We start from the raw sequence: 22,610 nt of genomic DNA, 5'->3' as shown, positions 1-22,610 counted from the left end.
GTGTGTCTGGAAGCCCAGCAGGCAGGGAGCCTGGAGTAGAGCCAGGAGTGGGGTGGGAGAAGGGTTGAGAAGTGTACAGGAGAAACAGGGAGGGCTAGCCTCTCTCTCACCTAAAGAGCTCAGAGACACAGTGGCATCAATAATGACAGACGCCACTGCCCAATGACCATTTTTGGTCCTTACTGCTGGTCTAATGTGGGGAACCAATGGAGACAGAGTGAAGTCCATGGGGACCCACCTTAGTCTTCGAATGGCATTCCTGTCTACAGGTGAAGTCACACTTGCACGTGGTAGTCATCTGGGCAATACACAATGCCCAGTCTGTGGGTACACCAATAAACTAATCAAAGTAAAATTTCTAAAAGCTCCCAGGGGACCATGATGTAGAGCGCCAACTGCTAGAAACATGGATGAGATGGTGAGGTACACTGCAGCAAAGCTCTGCTGCATTGGAGCGGGCGAGCCCCTGCCGGATCCCCAAACTTCTTCCTGTCCTGTTTCCTCCTTCTCTCAGGTGCCATATGAGGTGAAACAGCAGAGGGGAGAAATGTTTTCCATGCCTGTTTGCAGCATGGCAGAGTGCTGAGGAAGGGCTGGAGAGGATGGAGTCTGAAAACTTGGTCATCTTTTGTCAGACTCCTGCAGTTCTAAAGCAGCCCAGAGCCACTGCTCTGCAGAGACTTTAACACCTTAAGGGAACCAGGCTGAAACTATCCAGTGTACCAAGCAAGGGCCTCTGGGCGGAGCAGTCATGGATAGAGAACTGTCACCCCCTAGTGGCAAAACGTGGGTATGGTACCACTTTGCTCTTGGAGACATTCGTGCATAGCCTTCCCCATTTCAGTTTAGAACTAGAATTGGCCATGTAAGCCTGGTATGACATTCTTCACTAAATGCTAGCAGGTTGCCTTGTTGTCCATTCCTATCAGAGCATCTGCAGGGGATGCAAGAGGCAGGATGGGACTACAGCCACAAACGGAACCAGCTTCCGTGGAAAGCGGCTAAAACTTGGCCACTGTCTGTCTGCACAGCAGGTGTAACACAGGATCTAACTACAAGGGTTGGGAAGACCGACAGTGAAGGACAGTGTGCCTCACCTACACAGAAGGCTAAAGGCAAGCTGGCAGTACGGAGGGTCTGGTTTTGGCCTGGGGACAAGTGACACCCCATCCTGTTCAGCCGATAACAAGCTCCTCTGCTGTTGCCAAGTTCCAGGAGGGACTCCCAGAGTATGTCCACAGGCTTTAGGACCTGTTTGAATTTTCCTGATCTGACATGTCTCTGCTTTCATGTTTGTGGGTGTTTGCTGTATATATTTGTGTATCACATTTGCCTGGGACCTTTGTAAGTCAGGTGGCTTTGGATCCCCTGAACTGTAGTTAAGATGGTTGTGAGCCACCATTTAAGTGCTGGGAATCAAACCCAGTTCCTGTGGGAGAGCAGTCAGTGCTCTTAACTGCTGAGCCATCACTCCAGGCCCTAGTCCTTGTTTTTTATTATGTGCCCCAGCAGTGGTGAGGATGGAGCCCAGTGTAGTGTGACCGCTAGACATGCACTGTGTCAGAGTGACACCCCAGCCCCTAGTTGTTTCTGAGAATCCTCAGCTCTTCTGGATGAAGTAAGCCATAAGAAGACTCCACGTGGGACTTTCCAAGTCTTGCTCTTTATCTGGGTCCAGATTCTTTCCAGTGCTAGCATCCTAGAACAGCTTTCTGCCTAGGAGGCAGCTGCTCCAACACACACATGGCAGGACTCCCTCGGAACCTTAAGTACTGTTCTGAATCAGAAGGTCTGAGGATACCCCAAGAGCCTACACTTTCACGGTCCCAGCTGCCTGGCTCTGGCACACTGTGTAAGAATGCTTCTAGCCTGGAAACAAGGGTAGTCATGACAACAAATGCCAAGTGCTTTTGAAAAGTTTTCTAAACAAACCTCAACTTTATTCCACTGACATAAAAACAAGGAGCGTTAAGTATAATTTGCCAATCAACGCTATTTAAATTCAACAGGGCAAGCTTTCAAGAAAGTCTGGGGTGAAACTTGTAAAACCTAGAGTATTTATTTGGTCCCTGTGTTTAGCTTTCTTTACAGTGGCCAGATGTGGAGTCCACATCTCTTTAATGCAGGCGCCCCACCTGCTTCAAGCCAGGCCACTTCAACTGCTGCCCCAAGGTGTGCGCACCACCTGCTGAGCTGGAGCTTCTGCAAGAACTCAGCGCCCCCGCCCCCACTAGAGGGCACCCCACTCAGGCTCAGGCCCCTTCCTACAGCTGAAAACCGAGGACAGTTACACCTAATCAGGTTGAGGTGATCTCACGAGGTACTGAGTGGGAATACAAGGGAGGGCAGTCATGAGACAGCCAGCTCAATGCCCTGGGAGTCCAGATCCTCTGGCTACTGTTCCCTTCCCCAGGCAGTAAAGATGCTCATCCTACTACAAGTTTTATTTCAAAGTAGGGATACATGGCTGTGAAGGTGGAACATCAAGGTCATCAAGGTCTTCAAAGCCCATCTAAGGATCACCACAAGGGCAAGCATGGAACCGCATTATATACTACAAAACACTGTCCCAACAATCCCTAAGGACGGGGTGGGGCTTTTGCTACATTTTCAGTCCAGATGGCTCTGTTCCAGCTTGTACATCTTCCAAAACATGCTGTCAAGTGGGATCGTCGGGTGCCGGGGACATGGCAGTCATGCCCGTGCAGTCTAAAGTCCACTTTATGGCCAGCTAGGAGCTCATGCCAATCTGTCCCCCCCAAACTGAGCTCTAAGTCTGAAGATGTGGCAAGCCTCTGTCCTCTAGGGACCACTGTTTTCACCCGCAGGACTATCACTTCTTCCTAGAGGGTCACAGATTCCTACTTCCTGGCCACCTAGGGCCCATTTAGCCTAGATGGGAAGGAGCGACAGATACTGAATCTGACTAGAATCTGAAATTAGGACCCTGGAAACTCTGATTAAAAGTGTGTGACAACTGAGAAAGTTCCCCAAAGGGACACCACAGACGGACTCAAGAGAACAACACTGCTACTCAGTAGGAGAGAGGTGGCATGTGACACACAGTGTAAAGAGGGAAACAGCACAGAGGACACTTAAGCAGATAAGTAGGGCAATCAAAGGTAGGATTAATACTGATCAAGTTTCCAGTTCTGAGGAATTCTGAATGTCCAACTATCCCACCATGAAACTACTAAATTTAGAATTGTTTGGGTGGGCAGGGCCTGTGACTGACGAGCAAATAAATTCACTACATCTTTCTGATACTTTCAGAGATTAATCACAATAAGTGTGCTCAAGATACATTAATTTTTAAACAAATTCTGCAAAATACACCAGACATTGACACAGCCTTAATCACAGCTGGGCAAAGTCAAAATGACCCTGAAACAGTCTCATAAAGACATACTTATCAGGGACATCTCCAGGGTGGCCTACCAGGGCTGGGAAGAAGGGAAGCTTTGCTGGTTGATATTACTAATACATTTCAAGGGAGAGGAGAGACAGTCAAAGAATTTGAGATGATAGAACTAGATGAGTCTGCAACTTACAAATCACCCTTTGCTCATGGCCCTTTCAAAGGGGCAAAGACCCACCCACTGAAGCCTGGGTGGAGGTACCAAGCTACTGTCTCTGAATTGTAAGAGCCAAAAGTTATATTAACTGGAAAAACATCGGTGACTCAGGACTTGTGTCCAGACTGAACACTCCCCAGGAACACTGCTGGCCTCACCTCAGGAAGGATAAACACCCAGCAACCGTGGCATGGAAAAGCTTACGTTATCACATCAGCTCCGATGTCTCGGCTTCCAGGGAAGGGTACCGTGTTAGCAGTTAGTCACACATGTCATGTTTTCTTAGGGGCTGGACTGGGTAGTGGCTAGAAGGATGTGAGAACTGATCTCTCCCAGAAGGTGCAAGGAAACACTTCTTTCCTCATCTTCTCACGTGTGCTTCCGCCCACCCATCAGGAGCCGCAGAGGCTGGGCGATGACAAGTGGTCGGCTGTGTGGACAGTCCTGTGTGCAAGCCTCACCACGCAGGTTTTCCAGGGCAGACCACATAGCCTACCCATCCCTCCCCAAGTGAGAGCCAGATAACAGGGTCTTGACCCACTTCCTAAGCACCACACATCCTGGTGACCCTAGTTCCCACTCCCCAGATGTCACAGAAAACAAAGCAGGTTTGATACTAAGCCACAATTAGTCCTGGGGGAGGGGTGTCTTCACAGTTAAGGCATACATTTCAAAGGTGGCCTCCCAGCCCACTTCTTGCCTGCACATGCGCACACGGTGGGAAGGCTGTCTGTGCTGGGTGCAGCTGGCTCATGTCAGGTACTGTACCACAAGGAACATGACTGCACATGTGAGCAGCATCCCACCTATCATGAAGTACTTGTCCTGGAAGGCCCGCTTCTCAATTAGCCTCATCACTGTGTTGGACAAGCCGAGCATGTTGGCAATGTCAAGGATCTTTTTCTGAGTCCCCTGGGGAGGTGAGAAGAGAAAGAAAAACAAGATCAACCTCGTTGTCAAGGGTAGTTAAAGAGCACCACAAGCCAAGGTTTTACTAACAGACACTGTCTTCTCGGTCATGCCTAGAGACGAAAGAAGGCAACATTCACCAGAAATAGATTCACTTCGCCATGGCCAACTTGTGTTAGGTCAAAGGAAAAGAAGCCTTTTCCACAGATGGGGCTGGAACTGGCTATACATCACATATGTGCATCTTACATGTACATATGTACATTTCCTGTGCCAGGAAAAAGAGTGAACCTTGATTCACATTACATACAAAACTTGGGGCCGGGAAATGGCCCAGTAAGAACGCCTGCTGCATAAGCACAAGGACCTGAGTTCGGAACCCCAGAATCCACACAAAAGCCAGATGTGGTCAGTCTACAGCCCCAGTGCTGAAGGGGCTGAGACAGGAGCATTGCTGGGGGTTGCTGGTCCCCAGTCTAGCTCTAGATTCAGTGAGAGGCACTGTCAGAGAGTCCTAGGAAACACCTGTGTATTCAAGTAACACACTCATTCAAGATGGACCTCCAAATAAACACAAAAGCTGAAACTATAAGAAAGTTTCTTTTTAAAAAGAAAACAAAACATCAGGAGAAGATCGAAAACTGAGAAACAACCAGGTTATGCATCAACTTGAGAATAAACACATTATAGTATAGATAGATGGACATGGCTCGGCAATAAAAAGGACCTAATTAGCATATGTAACCAAATATGCCATAACACAAATGAACCTTGAACACAGAGGAAGAAGTCACACACAACAACAGAAATATAGTTATATCAAGTTCAGTAGCCAGTACACCAACACACATTGGACTTTCCCCAACCTTTTAAACTACTTTTCATTTTTTTTGGGTTTTTTTTGAGACAGGCGTTCTCTGTATAGCTCTGGCTGTCCTGAAATTCGCTATGTAGACTAGGCTGGCCTCGAACTCAGACATGCACCTGCCTCTGCAAATGCCACCACTTCCTAGCTTTTTAAGCTACGTTTTCATTTCATACTAAGTCAATTCATAACAAATGTATTGCATATGTACACAAGCAGACACTCCCCTCTATTAATCACAGGTGAACTATAAACGAGTGTCTTTTCAGGAGTGCATTAAATTTTTAGAGGCAAAGTAGCTTAAATAGGAACAAATAAGCTCAGAAAAATAGAAAAAATGTGCAAGAGTGGTAAACATTAGTTACACCTATCTTAAAAATATTATTCTTGCTTGTTTTCAAGTTAGGGTCTCCCTAGGTAACCCATGCTAGTCTAGAGCTCATAGCCCTCCTTCCTGGCTCTCTCCAGTGCTAGAATTCTAGGCATGTACCACCACATCCAACCTTTCCTATCCTTAGGGTATACAAGTGTGCACTGTGTGTGTCCAAGTTAAAACTTTTCCAGTGTTAAGTGGAGAGCTGCTGCAGACAGAGCCACTATGAGAGGAAGAGCCTGTGGCAGAGTGTAAGGCGAGCAGAGGACAAACTCAAGGCAGAGACTGGCCTGTCTACTGGTCATTCATACTTTACTGTGTCCTGTTTTGTTCCTTATTTGCTTGTTCCACTACTTTGTAATTAAGGCAAAGGAGTTCACTAGTCTAAGCATTCCGAACCACACTTCAAAACGTTTTACTCAAACACCTTTACTCTTCTGAAAATACAACTAATTTCTACACACAATTTTTAAAACATATTTATGTGTATGTGTGTGCCTGCATTTATATATGTGTACCACGTGCGTGCAGGAGCCTGAAGAGGTCAGAAGAGGCATTGGATGCCCTTAGCTGGAGCTGTAGATGGTTAGCCACAACGTGGGTGGAGAGGATCAAACATGCATCCCCAGAAGAGCAGCTCTCATCTGCTGAGCCATCTCCTGCTCTACATACCATTATTTTAAAGATGAACCTTAAAACAGCTGAAAAGACAGGCTGGGCATGGGGCCAAGGACTGCTACTGCTCTTAAGCACAGGACTGGCGTATGAGACGCTGGACAGTGGTGGGCAGGAGCAGCTAGCAGGTCTTCTCCAGGAAGGCTTACATACAGCCTGAGATACTGCTAGCACACCAGTTCCAAGTAGAAGTTACCATAACAGGGATCCTCAACACTGAGCAGTTTCTGTGGATCACAGCTCCCAAACAGCTCCATTTTAGTTTAGTTTTTAATTCTCAGGTTGCCTTCATTTATATGTAGTATATAATCAAATGTGGCAAAGTCTTCTTTGGTAACACTCTTGCCTTATCAGCTGTGCTAGTGCCATCACTTCTGAGGCAGCCGACAGCCCTGGTCCAGGGCCCAGCCTATGATCCAACTGGAAGCACCACTGCTGTTAATTGCCCAATTACCTGAAATGTTCCATCACTGCCATATTTGTGAAAACTTTTGCAATGGGTGACAAACGAACATTTCCCAGACACATAAGCATTACCCATCATCACTGGGCTCATGCTCAGCCATCTTCCTGTGGACATTTCTAGAATAGCTTATATTCTTAAAAGCTATGTGGAAAAACTTCCTCACCTCCCTAGCTCCAGCAATCCTTGATAATGACCCATTCACTCTATAGAGTAGAAATCTTTAGGGCTTCGACTGAGTAAGTTGGTATTTACAAAGGAGTTTGAAGTGGGAAAAGCAGCAAAGAAATATGGCAAAGGTTGGGCATGGTGGTACAAGCATTTACTCCTAGTAGTTGGGAAGCAGAAGCAGGCAGATCTATGAGTTCCAAAGTTAGCCAGGGATACATAGAGAAACCTTGCTTCAAAACAAAAAAAGAAAGGAAGGGAGGGGGAAAAAAAGAAAGAAGGAAGGAAAAGAAAGAGAAAAAACGAAAAAAGCAGAGATGTCATAAGGACATGAAGCCTCTTCTATAAATAAATATAAATGCTGCCACCACAATCAACTGCCTAAACCACATGGCCTGGCCCTCCTCATTGTTCTGTTTAAATGTACATCCAGTTTCTTATGAAATAACAAAACTAAGCACAAGTCACAACAATACATGGCGCCCAGTATGCTCACACGGATGCTCTAGCCTTTGGTCCCACATTCCTTTTCTAAAAGAACACCTATTAATAAGCAACTGAAAGAAGAGGTCAAGGGAAGGAGACATAAGGTAACATGGAGAGGAATTCAGAACCCATGGTCTGCCTAGACAAGGATCAAGAAGAACCTGGAGCCAGGAACAGTGGCACACACCTTCAATCTCAGCACCCAAGATGCAGAGAGGCAGCAGATCTCTATGAGTTTGAGGCCAGTTTGGTCTATACAGCAAGTTCCAAGCCAGCCAGTTCTATGTAATGAGACAGTCTCAAAAAACCAAACAAAGGAATCTTGGTCTGGGGATGCGGCCCACTGTAGGTAGAATGACTCGTTAGCATGTGTAAGACCTTACATTTGATTCTCTATATTGCAAATAAAAATAAAATGGAGGTCTCAAGTCAAACCAGTCGGCTGTCAGAGGAGACTAGAAAATGTTTCACAACAGTGAGAAAATGGGACCTGTGTTAAAAGATCCTGCCTTAGGGTGAGAGTGCAGACGACTACTCTGTGGCCATGCCTTCTAAAACCACCTGAAAGTGACCATTTATTTCAAAAAGTCCCTATTTCCAACTATAACGTCAAAGCGATTATCTAGTTCTTTCATGCTCTTGTTCCTCTTGAATGGTTTAGGAAGGAAACTTCCTGGCCCAGGTAGGAGATCAAGAGCAAGACAAAAGGAAGGACCGAGAGAAAAGGGAGTCAAGATCACAAGGTTCAAGACCCACCACCTGGACAGGCTTCCTGGCAAGCCACCTCTGCTAACGGTGCACATGAACTCCTCAGTGAGACTTCAGGAGGAAGCCAGCGCTCCATCAATAACCTCAACTCCACTAACTCTACATTAGTGCCACATGGATGTGTTCTGTAAAACTCTTGACTTCCCCTGAGCTGTGGGAAAGAGGACAGTTCTCTACAAAAAAGGCAGGGTAGCCAACCGTATCTGTAGACTTCTTCAGTGGCTGTTCTGGAAGGGGAGCACTCTCCTGGGCCATTGGAAATGCTCTAACAGTCAGCAGGAGGTGAGCATCAGCAGCCTATCAATTTCTCTCCCTGGTAAAGATGGTAGAGCTGCTCAGAAGCATACTGGATGCCTACAGAGCAGACGGCTCAATGTGCTCCGATAAAAACTAAGATAATGGTCACACTTACAAGTGACTTTCTCACAGCCCAATGGCTGGCAATGCTTTATTCTGGGGGGAATCACACCTCCAAACCATCAGGGCTGCCACCAGAAAAGGCTGAGGCTGAATCACTGTGACTGCCATCAGTCCGTGTGATGTTTCCGTAAACCATCCAGGGTCAAGGTCTCAACAGTGCTTACAGGGCAGGCTTCTTGATCCGTGGCTACAAGAGGAAGAGATGCATGCGGGCCACCACAAGCTCTAAGATCCACCTACTGCGGGCTTAGGCAGCCTGAAGACATGACCCTGAGATAAGTACAAAACAAAGCCTCCATCACAGCACACTCCACAGCTGGAATCCCACAGGAAGACTGCCATGCTTTCCTTCTTATGAGAGCAAATCTAAAGAAGCACTTCTCAGTCTGTCATTGGTCCCTCTGTAGCATCCTCAATTTCACACAGGGTCATAAAAGGACAAAGTCCTAGTTACGAAGAAATGCCACTGGGTTTCGTGACAAGCACTGGCAAACTTGCAAGCTCAAGGACTTGGCCTTACAGTCACAACATCATGAGCTGGGGACACAGAAACAAAACAGAAACACAGATGCTAAACTGTGTGACAAGGCCAGAATAAGAGGCCTTCTCTCTATTCTCCAGCAGGGACCCCACCTTCAAGGTCAGTCTCTGGGCCCTCAGTCCCTCCAGAATACTGTGCCCGCCTCCAATGAGGTCATCCATGCCGTGGTGAATGTTCTGGAGGGAGGAATTAAACTGCAGTGATTCATCCATGGGTATGGTGGTGTCAGAGTCCTGTGAAAGAAATGCAGGCACTTGATTAACTTCCCCTGCCAGTCAGCTCCTGGGTCTGCTCTGCCTTTTGGCCAAGGTCAAGCCAGAAGAACCAGAGGAAACAGTGCAGGAATCAGAGAGTCAAAGGGAAGAAAAAAGCAAAGTAAAGGTGTGTGTATGGGCGTGGGGTCTGCAACACAACAGCAGAGGTGTCAGGTCCATCACTCTCCAATGAGTTGCTACAGTTGGTTTTCTGCATCTGTCACATCTCCACTGAGGAAAAGCAGCTATTCCTTCAAGACCTCATTCATTTCTCCTAAAGGTTTCCTCTGGCTCCTCCCAAAGATAGCTGTTCAAATGTTCCTTTACAAGTTTAGCTTATATGCTATAACATGTTTGCTTTTGTTCTTTAGCTATTCTATCTACAGCTTTGATTAGACTGAGACTACAAATCCAAGGGGTGGTGCTTTCTACTGAAGGCTTATGGGTGTTCAGGATGGGAACTCACTTCTGAGGAGACAGAAAAAAAGCCACTAAAGAAAAGAAAGGTAAATAGAAGAAAAACAAAGACTACAGGCTGAGAACAGGCTATCTAAAAGGCTTGGGACCTGAGTGTCTCAGACTTCAGGACTCTGCAGACTTTGAAATGGAGTCCACCTACTGAGGAGCTCCTTTGGATGCTGCACCTTCAGACTGAAGATGCCTCATCAGTACAGACCAAGTCCTTTTACTTCACACATCCATTTCCCTAAACTCACTCAATATGCTGGGAGTTATTCCTGTTCTCCCCATTTTACAGATGAAGAAAGTGAAGCCCAAAGGGATGGAGTAACATACCCAGATAGGTAGGATCCCAGGGCAGAGTGCACAGCCAACTCTCAATTGTAACCACACCGTAGACAGAAACACTAAGAATAGTCCTGGTGGCTCTAACCTCACAGTCTGGGCTCGGGTGAGGACCAGTTCATCACCAGCTATGGGTGCTCTCCTTCCTTCTGTTTGACCGACACAACCTCCTGCCAGGTAATACCCCTTCTACCACTGAAGCCCCAATTCCCACTGGCAGGAAGATAAACCATTTGTTCTGCTGCTCAAGTTCAGAACCAGCCTTCAGGTGGACATTCTGAATTTCCCTCTAACATGAGAATGGCTCAAAGGGCGAAGCCATGTTTAGTAATTTTGTCAAATGTCTTACTTGGTACCTTGGTGTTGATTCTAATTTTAAGAGAATCAATGGCTATTTTGCATTGATCCTACTGCACGTACTGGCTTTGTGGAAGCCTAGGCAGTTTGGATGCTCACCTTACTAGACCTGGATGGAGGTGGGTGGTCCTTGGACTTCCCACAGGTCAGGGAACCCTGATTGCTCTTTTGGCTGACATGGGAGGAGGACTTGATCAGGGGAGGGGGAGGGAAATGGGAGGCAGTGGCGGGGAGGAGGCAGAAATCTTTAATAAATAAATAAAAAGAAAAAAAAAAAGAGAATCGATGGCTCCCCTTATCCTGCAAGCATTTAGTGACTTTACACACAAACCTGCCTTACACTCATTCCCATCTGGAAAGGGACGGGTGGTAGGCATCCTCCTTTACAATAGGTAAAATGACTAAAGAGAAGCTTCATTTGGTGAGTCAATGTTCCTGAGGAGCCTAGTGAATGTGGTGCCACATCAGGATGGCAGTCAACAAAATAATCCTGAGAGGTCCTCTCTGGCCCCAAAATGCCTGATGTGGCCTATCTTTCAGTATGCCATCTTATTTGGTATCTTACAGCATGCTGCATTTGTGACTTGCTAATCACCACAACCTGCCTGTCCACCTGCTCTGGAAAAACAAAACTATGAAGCCATTCCTAAGGCTCTTGGAGAAATGCACTACAGCAGGGGGATGGAGTGAGGAGTCTATCCTTCAGCCAGTGAGAACCAGGGGGATGGAGCGATGAGTCTATCCTTCAGCCAGTGAGAACCAGGGGGATGGAGCGATGAGTCTATCCTTCAGCCAGTGAGAACCAGGGGGATGGAGCGATGAGTCTATCCTTCAACCAGTGAGAATCAGAAGAAGGGACATTGCCTGGCAGGAGGCTGTGTCAGTCAGACAGCAGGAAGGAGTGCACCTGGTTCTCTCCCAGCCCAGTCTGTGCGAGATTAAAGCCACCAGGATCGCCCTTAGTGTTTCTGTCTGCAGTGTGGTTACACAAGTGCAAAGTGCCAGGAATTCTAGTGGCAGGTTTAAAAAGTAACAAAATATAAAGCCCAAACCCACCTCACTTGGTAGAACACACTACACAGGACCCCGGGAAAGGCCAGTACATTGCACATGCAGAGAACGATACTACTGAAGCTAGAGGGCAGGGGTGGGGCTTCCAGGAAATCAAACATACAAACCAACATGCTACTCCAAAAGCAATCCATCTAACACTAAACATCTGCTAACACGTCCCTCCAAATTACACTCAGACCAGGAGCAAAAACATTTGAATGCATCTGAGGCTGAAACCACACACACACACACACACACACACACACACACACGAACACACCATGACAATGCCTGAATTAAACACACACACGGCACAATGGCAGTGCTTGAAACATATGCACATGCACGCAAGCACACACACAGCACCAAAGAAGGGCCTAGAGGCAGCTGCGTCTCTATAGATGGGCTAAGTTCTAATCGTCTGCCTCCATCAGAGATCACAAAACACCTGGACTGTGTGAGCTTCCACCTCTGCCCATTCCTTCAATTTAACTGCCTCCTCTTCAGGTTTTCGTGTTGGAAATTCCCATCTAGGTATAGTCTTAGTGACAATGTACAAAATCCCCTGTCAGTTCCATTTAGTCTCCTCCTCAGTCGGCTTCAAGCACCCCACTAAGGGGTAATGCCTGGTGACCTGCACTTAGGCCTCCACCCGCCCAGTGTCTGCTTACGTTAGTGGTGAAAGTGCGTGACAGAAGCTCCTCTCGTTGCCTCTCCTGCTGCTCCCTGGTATAGCGCCGGTGCTGAAAGTTCCTGAGGGCCGTCTGCAGGTGCTGGACATCATACTTCAGTTGGTCAACACGGCTGGAATTAATGAGACAGAGATTAGTTCCGGGAACTGAGGATGGCCCACTCTGAGGCAGCCTGGCTTTGGATTCAGGGAAGACCTGGCCTCATGGCTCCCCACAGTGCCCGCACCAGCGCCTACAGTGAGAAGCAAAGATGCTGAGTCGAGCAGCAGCTTGTGGTTAAGGTGGATGGAATCATATACGATTCCAGCAGCTTTACTTAAAGTCTGCTGGATTTCAGCTCTTCAGGGAACAGGTGACAGGAAGCAGGCTTGATGACCTCTTCCTGACCTTCCGTGAGTTAGTCCACACTCCTGGAAGAAGCCCAAGGGCAGCTATGAGGTAGAGCAGCAATGAAGTTTCATGGAACTTTTAGGAGCAGGGTTTGGAGTGGTGGTGAGGGTAGTTTTCCTTTGATTTCATGGTGGGATATCAAACATTTGATCAGTACTTCATTATAAACAGACTGATTGAGGCGATTAGGACAAGGCATTTCAGCCCAACAGAAGCCAGTGGGAACTAAACCGCAGAGCCCAACTCCCCAGCTGCATGATACTTTCAGGGTCTCATCAGAAAATGCATATTTTCAGAATGACCTCAAAGAAACAAGAGATCACAATCACCCACAAAAGAAGCATGGGACGATGATCACAGGCTTCTGAGTCACAAACCTCCTCCTTTAATTTTAGAGGATGTATAACTTAGATAGAATTGTGTATTTTAGGGAGACTATCTTTGCATAGGCTTCATTTCTGTAGTATGTACCCAGATTTTCAGAATATTCTATAGTTTCTAGTGCGACAAGAGGCTGCCTGGGTGGGCCTGCAGTATCTGAGCCATGTCAGGGATCAACACTTACAGTTTGGCATTCTGCCTTTTATTAGGTGGCTCTTTGCTCGACAAAATCTCCAGACGCTCTAGATGGCTGAATATCTGGTCTATGCTTGCTTGGATTTCATTTTCTACTACTGCACAAAAAAGAGAGAGAGAAAAAATAATTGCTGGAAAAAAGATAATGAACTTAAATTAAGAGTGACAAATCTTGCCGGGCAGTGGTGATGCACACCTTTATCCCCAGCACTCAGGAGGCAGAGGCAGCTGGATCTGAGTTAGAAGCCAGCCTGATCTACAGAGCAAGTTCCAGGACAGCTAGGGCTACACAGAGAAACCCTGTCTCACCCCACCCCCCAAAAAGTAATAAATAAAACATTTTTCCATAACACAAACTAAAACGTATACTTCAAAAGGAGCACAATACAAAGATGAATTAATTCAAGGTATATTGTTTTAAAGCATGTGTGTTCTTATATGCATTCAGACACACATAGCTACACATAGCTGTTAGCTGCCCTGGTTTTAAAGTAGAAGTCATGTCTGAAAACATAAACTCCCCACCTTTAGAAAATAAACATTTTTTTATTGTCCAAATAACTCTGTTAAGCTAAATTTTTTATATAGTTCTATTTGAGTTGGGTATCAGAAATGGATAATAAGCCTCTAGTAAAAAAGGCGAACAACTGAACTCATAGATGAGGGATGCTTAAAAAAAAAAGCATAAAGGAAAGGGGAAATTAATATGGAAACACCCAGAGGCGTTCTGAAAGCATGGGTAGGCCGCGATGTGGAGCCCTCAGAATAGACCACATATCAATAGGAAAGACCCAGGAAAGAGCCCACAGAGGTAGGGAGTGTGATAGTCACTTTCCTTAGCCCCTCTGATAAAGCTGTCAAAATGACCTCTTTCCATTTCTAATCAGGCAACAGTGAGATTGTTGGGAAGGCAAACAAAGGCCAGTGGGCAGAAACTAAACTGCACAAAGCAAGCATCCAGGCGGCTGCCTTCCCCACCAAGAAATGACAACCCTGGCACCAGCCCTTTCTAGGCCCCTGCACCTGCAGCAAACACAGCTTAGACTAGAGCGCTGCAAAGTGCAGAGCTAAGGGAAGGGCCACGCTGAGGAGCCATGGAAAAAGAGGAAACAGAGACAGAGCTTCGGTGGGAGGTCTAAAGGCTGGCTCAGAGAGAGGCCCTTTGCTTGGAACAGGAAACTCCAAACCACAACCCCACATGCTTCTCAAAAGAAACTGTGGTGTGGGAACTAAACTAATTAATATTGCTAGTTGTTTGGATAATCCTACTAAGAAGCCAGAATTCTCAGCTCAGGAGAGATGGCCAGTTCTAGGTCAACACGTCTGAATTTTCAGACTAGGTAATACGATTAAGAGAGATGGAGAGAGAGCTTCCATTCCCATAAGGCCATGTCAGGTTGAGTGGAAGGGTAATGGGGGATAAAAACTGGTGGGCTCCAGAGGGCACAATCAGGGAACTGAGACTTGGCCATAGGTTTTTCTGTTCATCCTAACAACTCATTCCACACTGAGTCACTAAGCCCCCAAGGCAGAATGCAGTCAGGAAACCCAGCCCATTAGCCCCGTGTCATCAGAGAAAGGACTCTGCTCTGCCTGGTTAATTACTCACAGTGCACAGACTGCCTGTCTGCCGTCTCCAGGCGTCCCATGTGAGACTGGATCTCGTGGACCTGCCTATCAAAGGAAGAGGGAGGAAATGAGTGAGACAGGAATAATCACTGGCACTTCAGTCAGGAAAGACAACTTGTTCTAATGCCATCTTACAACTGATTTCAACTGACAGTGCTGCTGAACTGTAAAATTTAGATGTGGCACGTTAGGCCACCCATTTTGGCATCATTTCTAATATCCTAATGCTAATAATAATTCTGCTAGCATGTAGTGAGTGCTCACTGTATCTGAGACACGGCTAAGTCAATAACCCTGAAAGGAAAAGCACTATCACCATTCTCATTTTATAAATAAAAACTGAAACCCAGAAAGGTCATGAAAGTTGCTCAAGGCCACACAGCAGGCGATAAACCTCACCAAGGATCCAGCCAATCCCACTCTCTGTTCTGTGACCCAATGTGCTGAGCACTGGTCTGCCTACCAAGAGTCAAAGGGCAAGGGAGATACAATCCTTGCCCCTGAGAAACAATGTAATTAGGAACTGACAGGCCAGATGGACATGAAAAATTCCTGAGATTTACGAGAAAACCAACACAGAAGCAAACAAAGTCGAGGGAGGAGCTGTGTACAGTGGGGCAAAGGAAATAGGAAGGCTGGGGCTGAGAAAGTGTAAACTGTGCCATTTTGTGGATGAAGGAGTTGTGTTTGCTTGTTTTTGAAACAAGATCTCATTTATGTATGTAGCTGAGGCTCACCTTGAACTTGTGATTCTTCTGCCTCAGCCTCCACAGTGTTGGCTGTGCATGTCACCATAGAATAAGCTATGCAAAAGGCTTGCAAGGCATTTCATGTGGTGTAAAAGCAGCAGCAGTGCTTGAAGGGCACGCAGAGACAGAGCAGAGGGGAGTAGGCCCTGAAAGATAGGTATCTCCTGTTTGGTAAACATCTTTCCCTGACAACAGGGGGGAACTGCCATTTATTTGGAAATGCAACAGGTCCCAGACATTAGGCCCAGAGCACTCTCTGGAGACTTTCCAGGCCAAAGTCACCTTCCAATCTTTCTTAGTGGTTCCCCATCACTTGTCAGCTCTTGGAATGCAGCTTATGTTAGCCCCAATGCCTCCTGAGCTTGTACAGGCTCTCTGCACAGAGCCTGTGTGAAGGAGGTCTCATCCCCCACCCTTAAGGGGAAGTACAACAGCTTTTCTCCACTGTGAACATTACATACTGTGACCTCAAATTTTATCAGGACCAGCCAGGAGCCCGGGTCTTGCTTCAGTGTGTCTCTAGCCTTTTTCAGGGCGTTCTTGTAACTTCTAAATGTGACCTATGGCACCAGAACCCAATCAGCTGTCTAAGACTTCCTGAATGTGCCAAGGCAAGCCTGGTGATCCCGAGAAGCAACCTGTCAGCTGCTTCAGGAAAGGGAATATGGGGTGCTTTGGAGGGAGCGGGGTGGGGCAGAGGCAGTGGAGATAGAGGCTGATGCAGGGATGCAGATGGAGCCAATTGCTATGTGGAACACCTGGGTGAGGACAACAGCAGGGACTGGTGGTTAGAGGGGCAGGAAAATTAGGATTCCTATTAGTAGAAGTAGGACATAGGCAATGAAGTAAACTTGTAAGGGTGGCTTAAAGCAAACAAAAAGTTGGTGTCATTATCCACAGGAACAACAAAGTAGAAAAAGAAAAATAGAGGCAGCAAAACAAACAAAAACCCCATAACCAACCCCATTCTGAAGAAGTATATGGAAGTTGACTCAATAAATCAAGAAATAAGCAAATATATCAGTAGCACATAAACAAATACTTAATGTACTAGGTTTTCCATTTTCCATTCAATATCATCTTATCTTAAAGACTTAATGCCCACACTAATATGACTAGATCAAGTTTTTATTTATAAGTATTTATTTACTTAGTGTGTGTGAAAGTGCAATCGAGCCAAAGAGTGGAGACCGGAGGACAGCTTGCAGGAGTTAGTTTTTTTTCCACCACATGGGTTCTGGGGCTCAAATCAGGTTATCAGGCTTGGCAGCATGCCCTTTCACCCACTGAGCTATTTGCCAATCTTGCTAGCTTTTATTTAATCTGCTTTTTTTCTTGATGAGCAGTTCGGTAGTTATTATTAGCAGTACTGATATGTCTCTCACTGAATAGATCCACACACAGTCCTTTATTTGAAACCCTTAAACACAAGGAACTTTGAACTTTTTTTTTTTTAATTTTCAGAAATAATTATGTTTCATGAGCTGGGCACTGTGGTGCACGACTTTAGTCCCAGCACTACGGAGACAGAAAGGCGGATGGACCTCTGAGTTTGAGGCTGGCCTGGTCTATATAGTGAGTTCTAGGACAGTCAGAGCTACATAATAAAGCGACCTATCTCAAAAAAAAAAAAAAAGGAAGGAAGGAAGGAAGATGTGACCATAGACAACAAGTAGCACACATTGCCTGTGAACACAAGTGTAAGAAGAATAAAATGATGTGAGGTTGGCAAGCTCTGGTGGTGAGAACAGATATAGGTGCTTTTGATTCAGCTTGTTTATAAATTAATTATCTGGAGCACTTACATTAATATGAATCCTAACACTGGGTGATGTTACTTTTATTTTTATGTGTTTGCAATATTTCATAAATAACTAAGAAAAATAGGTTTTTCCAGATGTTAATGATTTAATGAAACTCATTACTTACTTATTCATATACTCATACATTCAACAACAAACGGGCTATACAGCCATAATGACCCATGGGAAAGCGGAAATGAAACTACAGGTCTTCTGCGGTGGGAAAGAACACAATGAGGATAACTCTAATCTTGGCTGATTTAAAGATGTGTTGGTTTCTTCCATGGTATCTATGGTAAATGAGGCCTGAAGACAGTACAGATTGAGATTTGTGGTTAAACAAGGATACCAAAGGATGCTCTTAAATAACTGGAATGAGCTGGGTAGTGGTGGCACACACCTTTAATCCCAGCACTTGGGAGGCAGAGGCAGGTGGATCTCTGTGAGTTTGAGGCCAGCCTGGTCTACAGAGTGAGTACACAGAGAAACTCTGTCTCGAAAAACCAAAATAAATAAATAAATAAATAAAACAAATGATTGGAATGGATGAAAGAAGTAGAAAAGGGTTTGTCTCCTACTTCTGCTGAAGGGAGTCGCCGAAGCAAAAGGTACATGCTCCAAGACACCATATTTCAGCTTCACATAGGAAACAAATTACAAATTGCACAATTATGCTGTCTTCTTGAAAAAAAAAGGAAAGTGCCCCTGCCTGTCCCAGGCCCATGAACTGTCTGGGAACTTAAAAGGGTCTTCATGACCAAAGACAGAATTGGAATGGAAGCTCTTGTCTGAGATTCTCAAGAGCAGGCAAGACAATAATAATACCCTAAAAACACTCTTTGGCCAGCTTTGTTATACTAAGCTAAAAAGGATAATTTTAAAAAATTACTGATGTTCCCCATTTAATTTCTATTTATAAATTCTGTTGGGCTCTAGATGAATTAGAAAAGATACAACCAATAAAGTCCAGCCTCCACATTCCATGCTAGGAAATAAATGCAAACAAGCTAAGACGGCACCTGGAGAATCCACTTCCACTCAAGTGGGAACCAGACAACACCTACACAGTCAAGTGATGGGTGATACCCAAATATGACTTTGGGGTGTAGACATGACAAAAAAAGAAGTCTCAGGTTTTTCTAAGCATGGAGTCCACCATGGATATGGGTGATATTATAGCCAAGCAGAGAGAGAGTACATATTAAGCAAGAGGCATTGCTGTTGTTTTGTTTTCTTTTTAAGTTGAACTGATCGAGTTCACTATGGAAGCTGACAGACACTTTGCAAGTCATTTAACTCCTTGGTGCCCTGTCTCAAATATACAACTGAACTGCTAATAGTAACAATTATTTGGAAGACAGCGGAACCCAATGCAGTATGAAAATGCTGTGTAACCTAAACAGCATCAAATTAAACTGCTGTTGCTTTTAAAGTCATGAGTGCGGAGGTACATGTCTTTAATCCCAGCACTCAAGAGACAGAGGCAGGTGGATCTTTGTGAGTTCTAGGGCAGCCTGATTTTCATAGAGAGTTCCAGGTCAGCTAGGGCTATACAGTGAGACTCTATCTCAGATAGATTAGATAGATAGATAGGTAGATAGATAGATAGATAGATAGATAGATAGATAGATAGATAGATAGAGATAGGCAGACAGACAGACAAGAAAGACAGAGTAGTGGGTTAGTCTGGGTGTAACAGTGCTCACCTGTCGTCTTAGCACTTGAGACAAAGAGGAAGGTGGATTCTAAATTCAAGGCCAGCCTGAGACACACAAGCTAATCTCAGCTATATAGGGAATTCCTGTCTTGAATACACACACACACACACACAAAGCAGTGGAAACCACCTGGTGATTTTCACATCTTCCATTCTGCCTCTGTAGCTAGTCTTTACCTCATAAGGCAAACAGACAAGATCTAGAAATAACAGTTTTTAAAACTACCTACGCAATAAAACCACCTGGAAAGCCTGTTCACTATAGAGCTGTTTGCATCCAAGACGTATTTAACCTGCACCGTCTAGAAATGAGACTGAGCACGGCAGACTGGACAACACAAGGAACAAATGTAACCATATTTACAAACACAAGTATCTCAAAAATGGAAGTCTGGCTATTGCTTCTCCATGAAGCTCACCTTAGTGAACTATTATTATTACTGAAGTATAAAAATATCCTGTTTTCATCTTTTCTTTTCATTCATTCATGCTCAGGACTTTTCCAGTTAAATGACTTTAAATAATTGATTTAATGTCAGTGTACTTTCACAGTAAGAGATAGTCACAGCTCAAGTTCAAAGTTCTAGAGAGATGAGTATGTTCTATGTATGTTTTGTCAACTCAGCAACTAGCAGATTAACCTCAATGCAGTGCTAGGCCTTTGTGCCTTGCTGGGTATCGGACCTGTTCTTAGCAACGTTGAGTGTAATTTTCTGTTTCATTCCTTCCCAAGTGGCTCAAAAGCTAGCCTTTTTATCTCTTCCTACACTTTTTATATAATATGCAAACTGTCATTATAATGCAATTTCCTTACTTTCCCTCTCCCAAATCAAACATTTTGTTGCCGAAGGAAAAGGAAAACCATAAACTCAGAATACCAGAAAGAAAGAAAACAGCCACCGTCTTATTTCCATTCCTTCTGCTATGAGTTTACTAGGGAGGCTGGATGACTAGTTTATTTCATTTTCAGACCAAAGGAGTATGATACTTTGGTGTTGTCCTAATATAGCTATAGAAAATTCTTAAAATAGCATAGGTATGGCCCCTTACCGTGTCCAGCTACATGTTTGGCAAGGTGCCAAAACACAGGACACTATAAATAAAGGAAACTAACTTAGCTATGAGCCCCTAATCTAAAACTCAATGTTCAGTTTCCTTAAAGCTAACTTGTAATCAAATATGACTGACAATAATAGTCTATGTTACCTGCACTTCTTTGTGTCACAAACATATGTTCTTAATATCCAATCAAAAACACAAAACACTTTTCATACAACCCCTAACACTCCCGGTGAGCAATGAACTCATGGACACAAGCTTCGTCAACTGCATCTCTGTTCCTGAAGCTCTACCAAGCCGAGGACTAAGCTGGCGGGTGCTGGACAAAGTTGGGGGTTGGGGTGCTAGTTTTCCTTTCCAAAAGGCAGTCAACGTCTTGCAGCAGGAGCTACCCGGCCCAAGACTTCGCGCCCAGACCGGCCCCTCTCACAGCTGAGGACATCCCGCTAGGGGCTGAGAGGTAGGGAGCAGCCCCTGGCGGAAACGCTCGACCTCCACAATGGTAGTTGCCAAAGCCCCGAGCCCCAGGGGCCGCCTCCCGGGCCGAGCCCAGCCCGCTCCCCGACGCAGCCCTCACTTGTGCGTTTGTTGGTACAGCGGCTCCATGACGCCGGGCGAGCCGGCCTGCGGCTTCCTCGGAACACGTCCTCACAGCCCCATTTCCGGCTTCCGGCTTCCGGTCTCAGGACCCGCCCTTTTGAGTAGGGCGCCCGCGACTGTGCCTGTCCCGTGGGGCTTGTGAGGTCGGAGAAGGGGTTGCGTGGAGGGAAAACAGTGTGCAAAGGATGGGTGTGGCTCGAGGCTTGGCCCAGCAGGGAGCGACTGGGGAGGTTTTTTTGCTGAAGTCCAGTTTCAGGTTTGACTCAGGTATCGGAGAGGACGGTCGCGAGGTACTGACGTCAGAGCCTCATCGAGAAGTCGCCGGCGACTTTCTCTACAGCGCTCTTCACAGCGATTTCCGGCTTGGCTTCTTAAACTGTGATTACGGTTCTGGGGATTTCGCTCCTCAACACGAATGCTTTTCCTGTTTCGAACTCTAGTTCCGCCCACTAGTCTTCCCATCTCCTTCTTGATTTCTGTTCAGCCCACAGTGAGTGCTTAGTATGTGTCCTGTGTGACGTGGAACAACCAAATTCCTCCTGTTCTTCAGAGCTTGGACTAGAGAAGGAAATACGATCTGTGTTCAAATAAGCATTCCAAAAGGTAGAAAAATCCCATTAAATCCAAAGACAATGAATTGAGCTGGGGTTGTCGTCAATGGGAAATTTTTAAAAGACGCGAAGGGCTGGTGACCTTTGGATTAGGATTTGGAAGGGCCCAAACACTTGTCTTCACCTAGGCCCATCTCATTTCCATCCATCTAGGTTCTTATCTACAGTTCCTCCCAAGGGAGGAGTTGTTCCTCTTCCTTTGTGAGTTGGACTATTTTCCTGTATCCTGCAGCCCTCCCAGTTTCATGTTCCAAGAGACCGCCTGCCCATATTCATTCTTTCCCTAACATTAAGTTTCCCACTTCCTCTCAAACTCACTGAACATCTACTATGTACCGTGCACAGACACGTGGGGGAGGAACGTGAACAAAACACATTTCTGAAGTTTCTCTTCTGTCTATTGAGAAGGTTCATACCTTGAAGCCAAATTAGCAATCAACATCAGCCATCACTGATGTTAGGACCGTTTCTCAGGAGAGGAGCAAGAGGGGTTCATGGATCAAGAAATATGGGTATAGGGCCTTTAAGAATCAATAGAAGGTTTGAGGAGGGGGAAGGCTGCATTTCAGCCATGACTGAATGGACAGTGTGATTGGGGAGGGCTAGATAAAGGGCTACTTTATTAAATTTTTAGTACTTCACTGGTGATATGTGTATGTATTACAAAATCCATGGCCCCATATGAAGAACAGTAAGAATAAATAACATATTCATTTCTTCTGTAATAAATACAGTAAAGACTCCTTACAGTATCCATACATCACAAGTCCCCATTTGCAGTAACTTTATCTGTTCTTACCCTTTACTTTTGAATGTGCTGTTTTTGACCACCATGAAAAGGAGAGAGAGCAATGCTGTTATAATGCCATGGCTCTTCTGTCTGCATTGGTCCCGGTAGCTCTTCTTGTCTTTCCAGTTCCTCATGCTACTTGCTATGACATCATTCATGATGCTGCGTCCCCTTCCCTGTGCTGTTGCTTCCTGAGTTTTTTAACTATGCTTTGCTAGTGACAGCAGGAGTTGCAGGTATTGCCTAGAGTCCTGTGTTTGCTAGTTACTTCTCTCATCGCTGTG

The 22,610-nt window shown here is 45.6% G+C and overlaps 1 protein-coding gene across 3 annotated transcripts; it reads right to left on the bottom strand.

The window, feature by feature from the left end:
* Positions 1 to 1,908: 1,908 nt before the first annotated feature.
* On the bottom strand, positions 1,909 to 21,014 carry Gosr2 (golgi SNAP receptor complex member 2). 3 transcript variants are annotated; one of them, XM_075990474.1, is made up of 6 exons: positions 20,903 to 21,014; positions 14,979 to 15,043; positions 13,359 to 13,467; positions 12,383 to 12,515; positions 9,336 to 9,476; positions 1,909 to 4,487 (listed from the first exon to the last, which is right to left on the bottom strand). In XM_075990474.1, the coding sequence occupies exons 1-6, from the start codon at positions 20,929 to 20,931 to the stop codon at positions 4,326 to 4,328; spliced, it is 639 nt and encodes a 212-aa protein (XP_075846589.1). In that variant the 5' UTR covers positions 20,932 to 21,014; the 3' UTR covers positions 1,909 to 4,325. The 3 variants fall into 3 exon arrangements, with proteins under 3 accessions (XP_075846589.1, XP_075846590.1, XP_075846591.1); XM_075990475.1 differs by having other exon boundaries at positions 14,979 to 15,039; positions 20,903 to 20,972; XM_075990476.1 differs by lacking the exon at positions 9,336 to 9,476.
* Between the last annotated feature and the right edge of the window lie 1,596 nt (positions 21,015 to 22,610).

The sequence above is a fragment of the Microtus pennsylvanicus genome, chromosome 11, assembly GCF_037038515.1.
Source record: "Microtus pennsylvanicus isolate mMicPen1 chromosome 11, mMicPen1.hap1, whole genome shotgun sequence".
Taxonomy (NCBI): domain Eukaryota; kingdom Metazoa; phylum Chordata; class Mammalia; order Rodentia; family Cricetidae; genus Microtus; species Microtus pennsylvanicus.
Note: the sequence above shows the minus strand (reverse complement) of the source record. Positions and strands in the feature narration are given on the sequence as shown.

Excerpts from the sequence above, each read along its gene's own strand:
- Gosr2 (XM_075990474.1), bottom strand. The coding sequence starts at position 20,931 with ATGGAGCCGCTGTACCAACAAACGCACAA. Across the intron at positions 13,468-14,978 it reads AGACAGGCAGTCTGTGCACT|TAGTAGAAAATGAAATCCAA; the intron begins GTGAGTAATTAA and ends TTTTTTGTGCAG. Across the intron at positions 12,516-13,358 it reads AAAAGGCAGAATGCCAAACT|CCGTGTTGACCAACTGAAGT; the intron begins GTAAGTGTTGAT and ends CATTAATTCCAG.